This window comes from Pteropus alecto, unplaced genomic scaffold (genome assembly GCF_000325575.1).
Source record: "Pteropus alecto unplaced genomic scaffold, ASM32557v1 scaffold61, whole genome shotgun sequence".
NCBI lineage: Eukaryota > Metazoa > Chordata > Mammalia > Chiroptera > Pteropodidae > Pteropus > Pteropus alecto.
Window position 1 is genome coordinate 14,629,544 of NW_006434835.1, and position 9,062 is coordinate 14,638,605.

At 45.9% G+C, this 9,062-nt stretch overlaps 2 protein-coding genes across 9 annotated transcripts in view; one reads left to right on the forward strand and one right to left on the reverse strand.

Annotated features, from left to right (window-relative positions):
• CENPO (centromere protein O) overlaps positions 1-5,269 on the forward strand; it is a 12,337-nt gene extending 7,068 nt beyond the window's left edge. For 4 of the 7 annotated variants that reach the window (XM_015588167.2, XM_006910281.3, XM_006910282.3 and 1 more), the window contains exons 4-8: positions 541-658; positions 1,157-1,416; positions 2,279-2,450; positions 3,196-3,359; positions 4,702-5,269. In XM_015588167.2, the coding sequence (XP_015443653.1) occupies positions 541-658; positions 1,157-1,416; positions 2,279-2,450; positions 3,196-3,329 (684 nt within the window). In that variant the 3' untranslated portion in view covers positions 3,330-3,359; positions 4,702-5,269. Of the gene's footprint in view, positions 1-540; positions 659-1,156; positions 1,417-2,278; positions 2,451-2,697; positions 3,169-3,195; positions 3,362-4,701 lie in introns of those variants that run through there. The other 3 variants (XM_006910280.3, XM_015588168.2, XM_025045770.1) reach the window with 3 other exon arrangements.
• Positions 5,168-9,062, reverse strand: part of ADCY3 (adenylate cyclase 3) — a 68,034-nt gene continuing 64,139 nt past the window's right edge. Inside the window, exons 16-21 of one of the 2 annotated variants that reach the window (XM_025045769.1) lie at positions 8,857-9,015; positions 8,283-8,429; positions 7,632-7,751; positions 6,606-6,729; positions 5,919-6,043; positions 5,168-5,477 (exon numbers count right to left, since the gene is read on the reverse strand). In XM_025045769.1, coding sequence (XP_024901537.1) covers positions 5,295-5,477; positions 5,919-6,043; positions 6,606-6,729; positions 7,632-7,751; positions 8,283-8,429; positions 8,857-9,015 — 858 coding nt within the window. In that variant the 3' untranslated portion in view covers positions 5,168-5,294. The remainder of the gene's footprint in view (positions 5,478-5,918; positions 6,044-6,605; positions 6,730-7,631; positions 7,752-8,282; positions 8,430-8,856; positions 9,016-9,062) is intronic. The other variant, XM_006910279.3, reaches the window with a different exon arrangement.

The following is a 9,062-nucleotide window of genomic DNA, read 5'->3' on the forward strand; positions in this document are numbered from 1 at the left end:
CTTTAATCTGGCTGTCTTGGTGGTTCTCTAATGTCTTCAACCAGTTTCTGTTTGCTTGCTTATTTTTGAAAGTTCACCCAGCTCTTACAATTATCAGAGAGAGGGTTAGTCTGAGAGCATCTGTGGGGCCATAGCTCTAAGTGTACATCTTAGAGTCAGTATTTCTGATCCTGGCACTTGAAAGCCTGAGCAGCCTGACCCGTGCCGCTTTCCTAGCCTTGCCTCTTCACAACCGTTTTTGCTTACCCTGTGCTCATCCTAGACTTTCTTCACATCGTTTTATTTTGCCGTTCACAATACTCTTTATTCCCACCAAATTCGTAATTCTTCAGGCCAGCACAATTTCTGCTTTTGATACCTAGCACTTTAACCCACAAGGTCCTTCCTCTACTGCGAATTCATAGTGCTGCCTGGCAGACCACTGTAGCCTTTCTTCATTCATAACATAATAGTCTGCATTTAGCTTTCTTCCATTTAGGTGAGAGCAGACTTCATCTTATGTCCCTTTGTACCCAGTTTGATTTGCTGCCTGTCTTGCAGGTTGAAGCGTGTATTGCCGGTGAAGAACCCAACCAGACATCGGAGAGCAGCGAGCGAGAAGTTTTAGAAAGAAAACGGGAAAGCGTGAAAGCCATTCTGCAGGCATATCATTTTACAGGTTTACTTTTTTCTGGCCTGTTTCAGTCTGGGTCTCTTTGTCTATTGAGTTAGTTTGCTGGATGTAGTATTGGTCCTGCACTTATTTCTCGAGCATTGGTTTTGCCCCACTCAACGTACGCACACGGCTGGCATGCAGTTTGGCACCCTGTCCTGCTGGCTTGCTTTACACTGCTCGTCAGATAGCTTGAACCCTTCAAGTCTTTGTTTCACCATTAAAACAGGAATTCATTCTCTCTGTTATCTATGTTGCAGGAAGATTGTGGGAAGAACTGGGGACTGTCATAAATTATTTAACAATCAGAATAGGTAAATTAAAAATTTCAACAACTCAGAGTGAGCCAGAGTCAACAAGAGGAAAGAGTCTGATATTCTTTCATTCGACATTTGAGCACATACTGTCTATACTAGGTAGTACCAAAGCAACTGGGATGCAGACATGAATAAGATACTAACTTTGCCTAACATCTGTTGAGAGGTATTGTCTTGTTTGCCTCAGGGCTCAGTGGGAAACTGACCAGCCGAGGAGTCTGTGTTTGCATCAACACTGCTTTTGAGGGGAACCTGCTGGATTCCTATTTCATAGACCTTGTCATACAGAAACCACTTCGGATACATCACCATTCAATTCCAGTCTTCATTCCCCTAGAGGAGATATCTGCAAAATACTTACAGACTGATATTCAGCACTTCCTGTTCAGTCTCTGCGAGTACCTAAATGCTTACTCTGGGAGGAAGTACCAGGCAGATCGACTTCAGGTACGTCTGGAACCTGATATAGTATTTTGTGGGCCCAGGATAGGGTTAACAGAAAGGAGGGGGGGCAAGTTTTCTTTTGTATTGTAAAATGTTTTATAACTGAGCCAGAAATTTGACTATTATCCTTTTAATACTTGTTTATTATTTGTGTACAAGTTATTTCCCCCCCTCCCCGCCCCCCCTGTTGAAACTGGATGATGTTGATGCATGGATGCTGGTTACGGGATTATTCACTCCCAAATGGTGGTCCTTAAGGTTTTCTACTTGACGCTTTCTTCTCTTCACAAAGTGGTAGAGTACAGTTGCTGTACTTTTAATTCAGCAGGGATGGTAGAGTACCTGACGTGTTGTGCTAAGTGCCTTACTGAACCTTGAGAATTATGTTTTCTGCTTTATCCATCTTTGCCTAAACTCTGCCCTACCTTAGGGTTGAGCGATTGAGCTAGCATGGGGTAAAGTGAATGCAAAGAGAATCAGTGACAGTATATGCTTAGCGGTTCCCCTCTATGTGTTTGGAATGACACTGAAGCTCCTGGTTGTCAGTTAAATAAATTGATACGTGTATGTAGACACAAAGCATATCATACATATGACGTCAACAAAATTCTTGGCAGAAAGTTATTTATCTTCCTACAACCCCAACCCCTGCCTGTTGAGTGTTTTCTGCAGCTCTTCCTAGGCTGCCACTGACTCTTAGTTATGTCTCTATCATTAGTCCCTTTTTCAGGCCTGCCTTTCCTTTATTTCTCTAAAATTTAATTAATGGGCCCTATTTTTGGTAGACAAGGAAGTGTCACAGCCACTCACTGCCTTTGGAGCTGTAATTGTCATTTGTGTCTGTTTTGATCCCCACCTCCATTAGAGTGACTTTGCGGCCTCTCTGGCTGGGCCCTTACAGAGAAACTCGCTGTGCAACTTGCTCTCCTTTACTTACAAAGTGGAGTCGAGGGGCCAGTCCTTCTCATTTTGTGCTAGACTGCTGTATAAGGACCTCACAATAACCCTTCCAACGGATGTCACCGTTACTTACCAAGGTAAGAGGAAGGATGCCTCAGTGGGGAAATTAGATAATATGCTCTAGGTTATTCGGGTTGAATGAAACAGGGTAGAATACAACAGTTGGACTTGAGAGACTTTTCTGTTTATGTACTATAAGCAGAAAAATACAAAGAAAGACAATAAAATACAAAGAATATTTTGTTTCTACTGGTTTTTCTCTTTGTAAGTAGTAAACATACGATTATCATAGCTTTCCCTCCTTCTCTGCTCCTTCCAACTCAGCCAGTGTTCTTTCAGCTTGTAATTTTTCATTGGAGACCCCACTTGAAGAGAGAGCTAATGAGGCTGAGTCATAGGGTCACTGGTGAGAGAGCCAGAAGACTCATTTCACCACGAAGCCGAATGGACACAAGTCAGTATACATTGAGCTCCCTGGAGACTATTCTCTACATGGGAATTTTTCAGGGCTGCCCAAGAGATTTTTTTTTGTGATCTTGTTTCAATTAAATGTACCGTAGTGATGTCACATGGGCAGTAATAAAGAATAGGATAAGTTTTTTAGGGGGGAGAAAATTTGAAGCTGCCATAAGTTTCATACTATAAGTTTTCAGTTTCTCTGGATAGAGTAAGTTTGTGGTCTCAAAATTATATTGGTCCAATAAGGGCCAGCCTCTCAGCTCTAAGCCAATAAAGTAAAGTGACTTGGGTCCAGAATATCAGTGATCCAGGTTCTGATTCCAGTTACACTAGATGAGACTGATAGAATCCGCCTTTTTTTAGGGATGGATGCATTACCCACCTCATGGGAAGAACAGCGAGCACACCATGAAAAGCTGTTTTGTACAAAGCCCCTGCACCAAGTGTTTGCTTCGTTTGCTAGAAGAGGAAAGTTGGATCTGAGCCTGGTCTACTAGAATGCTGTTTTCATTGGGAATACATCAAAAGTGAGTAAACAAGTACACAGTCCCAAGCGAGGTCCTGGGAACTGAAAACTGTTGAAAAGCTCAGACTCCTTGCCTGGAGAATGTCCTTGCAATGAGGACAGACACCCACCTCATCAAGATGATAAAGGGGCAAGTTTGAGTCCATAGACAATGGCATTTTTGGACAATTCTCCATGATTACCTGGTCACTTGTTAGGATGTTCAAGATCATCTCTTCTTGGAGATGCTGATTTGACCATATGTTTTAGCTGAAAATCAGAATAGTTTGTGGGACAATAGGAGGCATTTTGTGAAAGAGGGAGTATGTACCGCTCAACTATAGAGTACTTCTAGCTTTTATGAAAGCTTAAGTAATTCTGCTTCATTCTCTTATGAGACATTTGAAAAGAGTTCTTACAACACTCTAGGTTCTTATGAGATGAATCGTAGTTGAGTGAGATGTTTAATCTTCTGAGCACTGTATTCTAGACTACTGCTTTGAAGAATATTGTATGAGAAAATACTGTAGATAAAATAGAATTCTGTGTATCTAATACTTTGTTTCCTTAAACATCTCTAGAGTTGACTCTAAGCTATAAAAAAGCACGACCAAGAGTCTGCTCATAACTCAGTTGTTGCAAGGGAAGCAGACCCTTGCTCACCTTCCTCCTGCAAGCTCTAGGCCATTGCTGCACAGTTGTCCTCCTCACTCCTGGTCCAACTAGTAGTGCACCATTTCCCCTTATAACCATGGCCTTGGATCTGCAAGCACTTTTCCTTGGCTTAAGGAAGTAAGTGTAGAGCCAGTTCGCAGATGTGTTTAGCTGGCCAGGTCCTGCCATTTTAGTTCCCGTCCCCCTTTGCCCAGTCACAAGTAGGAGTCATTCCTGCCCAAAGCCTAGTGCTGCATTCGGGCCTCATTTTTAAATGGTTACTTCCTAGACCTGATGAGTGAGAAGTAACCCACATGTGTGGGAGGAGCACAGGAAAGGTTCAGTCAGCTTGGACCACCACTTAGAGGAAAGCAGCTGGCTTACGAATAAAAGGTACCTTAGTTCATGCTCTCGTGCCTTCCGGGTCCTGCGAGGACCGGAGGTGTGAGTTAGCGAAACAGGAGAGGCATCAACAGGATTTTCACAATGATCACATTCAAGTCGAAGAAAGCTTTTAATAAAACAGTCTTGTTCTTTGTCAATACCTGTAAATTCTCTTTTAAAGCAGTAGCAAAGGCGACTGTAGCAAGAGCTCAAAAGGCAAGGCAGTATCGGAAAGTTTGTAACAGAAAGTTAAAAATATAAATGTAGAAGATCTGTTTATATATTTTTCTTTCAGAAATAAATTCCCTTTCCCTCCCTCCCACCAGGTAAAAGGAAATATTGCACTTTCTGTTCTCATAACTAAGGTGACGGGTTCCAGAAGAACCTTTCAAGATTACCAGGACAAGGGCCCTTGCACCTAACTTGGACCATGTGGAGACAAGCAGGTCTCCAGCTTGAGCTCTCTTCAGGATGAAAAGCACTGATTTCAAGTCACAGCTGGGAGCAGAGCATTTGCTGGCACAGTTGTCCCACCCTGTCAAGCTTCCTCTCAAGCTGAGCTTCCTCACCTGTCCCCAGCAGCAAAGGCAAGTTTGTTCCACCTGACGTATTCCTGCTCACAGTGGCCATGGCCTCTCTGGGGGAGAAGGGCTGGTTGGAACTAGGGCTTTGGAAGGGCAGTTCCAGGACTAAGCCTACGACCCCGACTCTCGGGGGAAGCTACAGGCACACTAAGGATAGTGTGACCACCCTCAGCTCACATGCCCACGAACAAATGAAGGCTTGAGGCGCTTTTTAAACCTAAAGTCTATAAGTGTGCATGTCAACAAGTCAGGAATGTTGGGCATTTGACCTTTCCCAAGGCCCTTGATTCCAAAAAACATTCTCCCTTTCAGACTCTGGCGAGGCTAGAGGCCATTCAGGAGTTGTCTACCACCTGGTGGGGCAGTGTGACAGAGGAGCCGTTAGGGAAGGTGGCTGGCTTGTCACGGCCTTTCAAGAAAAAGGTTAGCAGCTCCCCTTTCCCTTTCACAAAGATGGGCCCTCGCCTCACGAAGCGGAAGCCGTACTCTCGGAGGATGGCCTGTGTGTCTTCTACCACCTGTAGAGAGAGAACAGTATAAGAGCTTGGGTTAGAGAGCAGTGCCAGACTGAGGCTACCCAGGTGGTACCCCCACCTGGGGCCCCCTCCACCGCATGCGCCAGAGCAACAGAACAGTGTGGTTTGCCTGGCTCGTCTAGTGCTCGCTCCTCTGGGAACTTAGACTTCCGGCTCCTGTTTCCTTTGCCCCTTTTGTGGCGCGCTCCCACCAGACCAGCCACTACAGGTCAGGGTGGCCTTGGGAGAGCTGCTGGAGGCAGGATGTTATTAAACCTGAATTTTGCCAATGGGGTCGAAGTATCCTCTCTCTGTCTGAGGCATGAAGCATCTTCCACGCATCGCACTGCCACCTTAGCATTCTGGGCCAGAAAGACAGCCGTGTGTGGCAAAACACGTATTCCCTGGAGCGGAGCACATGCTCAGCTCTGTGGGTAGGCGTACCTGAATGTTGCCCATGACCCCCGTGGACTCCATCCTGCTGGCAACGTTGACTGTGTTGCCCCAGATGTCATAGTGTGGTTTCCGGGCTCCAATGACCCCAGCCAGTACCCCTCCTTTGTTCATGCCTGAGGTAGACAGAGGCATAAATTCAGCACAGCCACACGCCAAATCTTGCATTGCCACCTCACCCTAGTACAAGCCTCCTAATTATGTAACATATTCCTCATTACGCTTGTTTCTCTAAGCTCCTGGAAGACAGAAATCACGTCTATTTATCCTGCCCTCACCAAGTGCTTGGCAAACCGTCAACTACCCATAATATGCTGATTAATTTACTCAGTATGGAAGTTGCCAGTTTCTAACACACCTGGTGCCGCATCTGAGGTGAGCAAAACCCTCAGCAGGCACAGAGGATTCCTTGGAAAAGTAGACAAACTTCTCAGCCAAACTCAGAAGGCAGCTGTCATTGTAAAGACTGTGAGACAGAGCTAGCTGACCGCCACTTTAGTCCAGTTTTCGGTTTCACTAGAAGAGACTGGACTAAAAGTCCCTTTTGGCTCTGAGTGTATGGCTCTCCCCACCCTAAGTTTCTCAGGTCTTTCTAAGCCTCTCCTCCTTCCTGCTGGTTTGCTGAGTCCCTTGCATTAGAAGGAGCACATCAGGGGGCAGGTGAGCCTAGCACCTTACCTATGCGCAGCATGAAGTTGTTGAAGGACTGGTTGTTGATGTTGGTAAGCGTATCCTTCATGGCTAGTGCGAAGTCAGCCAGATCAGCCAGGTGCTGCCAGCGCTCCTTGTCTGACTTCTCCTCCTGTGCCAGAGCAGCGGGGAGGGCATCAGGAGCCAGTCTGGGCCCTTAACTGCAGCCGCCTACTCACCTTCTTTCCTTAACATTCTAGAGGGCAGTCCCTTCATCTGGCTGTTAAAGGCCTAGTCTTCATTTTTCCCCCACAAACCAGCACCCTCTTTAGCTCTAACTTGCCACTTGTCATGTGACAGAGTTCACATGGGCCCCTCTAGGTGTAAGGCAAAGACTGGGGCCGCGGTGGGAAAGACAAATCTTGCCCAGCCCATTTGCTTCCTGTTATGTCTCATCACCCCCTTGTCTGAACCTGGTCTTCAAATTTGGGATAGTTGTCCTCATTTTGATTCCTCAACTAGATTATAAGCACTTGACGGTGATGACCCACCTTAGGCATGTTTCTTTAACCTCGTACATAAATGGAGATGGCGGTTGTAAGATAAAATAGAATGGTAATGTATTACAGATAGCCCTTGAGACCACAGGCTCCACAGATCTGATTTAACTTAACCAGTGGGCTCTGAAAATGGGCCTTTTCTAACACAACCACCTCCCCATCCTGGAAGTTTTCATTGTCCCATATTTGCGTAGATAGTTTCAGCTGCCTAATTATGAAAGTATAGAAAGGGGCATGGCCAGTTACACAAAGCTATGACACTGCAGTGGGCAGCTATATGTGTTCTATTATCTCTCTGCTCATTACACTTTCTCAGTAAACCCAAATTTAAATTTGCATTGCATGGTCTTAGTGGTGTGTGTCTGTACTACTGCAGGGCCTTTTGTACAACAGTGCTTAACATTAGCCACTCTTGTAAACTTCTCGTTTCCCATGTACTGGGCGTGGGCTGCCTGTCTCTTGCCTAAGGGGTCAAAGCCCCATCTCCTCTCTAGCCATTGAGGTGGTTAGGTACCTTGTTGGAGCTGGTAAAGCCATTGGTGTTGACATCTGGGGTGACTCCTGAAGCTGCCATATAGGTACTGCCAATGGTTTTGATCTTGGTGATGACCCGGAATTTGGGATTGTCCAGGAGCTAAGGCCAGTATTAAGGAAGAGAAAATTGTCAGCAGAGATAAATGAGCCAATTAATGACAGATTTGCCTGTCTACAATGACTCCACGAAACTCTAAGAGATGCGTCCCTATACAAGTTATACTCTGCCACATGATCCCAGGCAAATTTCCTGATTTTCTGAGTCTGTTTCCACAACCTTAACATTGAGATAAAATTGTCAGTCTTCCAGGGTGGTTGAACATGTATGTAAAAATATCTTCCATGATGTACAAGTTACCTATTAAATGTTCAACGAATCTGAATTTGAGGGTAGGAGGAATCAAAGGGGCCAGTCTTGATCCTGTGAACTTGTGAGTAGTTTCCCATCTCACCCCCTCATACCCAACATTTCCAGATGGCTGCAGAAGCCTAAACATGAGAGGGAGGGACTCATGGGGAATGTAGCCAGTTAGAGTAACTCCTCAACTTCCCTTTGACTTCTGCGGCCTGTCCTGAGGTAGAACTTGGAACGAGCTGGCTTTGGCAGGAGTGGGGCAGGATGGACACTCACAGAGTCAAAATCTGAGATGATCTCGTTGAGAAAGCGCAGACACTCAATGCCACCATTATTGATGCTCTCCTCTGTGTAGAAGTCAGCGAAGTTGGGCAGGGAGGCAAACATGACTCCAATCTCATCATAAGACTGGCTGTACAGTTCCTAAAAGGAGGTGCAAAGTAACCGACAGATTCACTTCTGCAGTGCATTATTCAGTCAGTATTCCACACCCATGATAGCTACGCTCAGCTTTTGGGACACACATCTCCCAGATTATCCCAACTTTGAATAAATAAAAAACAGCTTTTCTTGTCCGTATAACAGCCCCAGCTGTGAGAAAAAGGAGAGGAAGTGAGGCATAAGAACCATTCTGTGTGCGAAGATCACAGCTGACAGAAAGGTGGCTCTAGCCAGCTTCGTCCTCTGAAACGGGGCCCTCCCAGAGATGTGTGGCCCACGGAAACAATGTTTGCGGCAGGCCCCCGTTCCACGCCACGAGAAGCCTGGGTTTGGAGGTGCTCCCTGGCGGAAAGCCAGATGAAGACACACAGCCCATGGCCCCGTGCTGGGGCATGAGGCCACTCCTTACCTCATCTCTCTTCTTGGACCCCAGGAAATGGCGTGCCACGTGCTCGGGCAACATGTTGGTGACCAAGGCCTCATTCCAGCGTCGCATCTCATAGACACGTTCCTTCTGGTCATGGACCTCAATCTTCCATAAGAACAGTGTCCGAGCCAGTTTTTCCACCTGCAGACACAGGCAAGGTATATGCTCTAAGCTGGCCATTGAGGGAA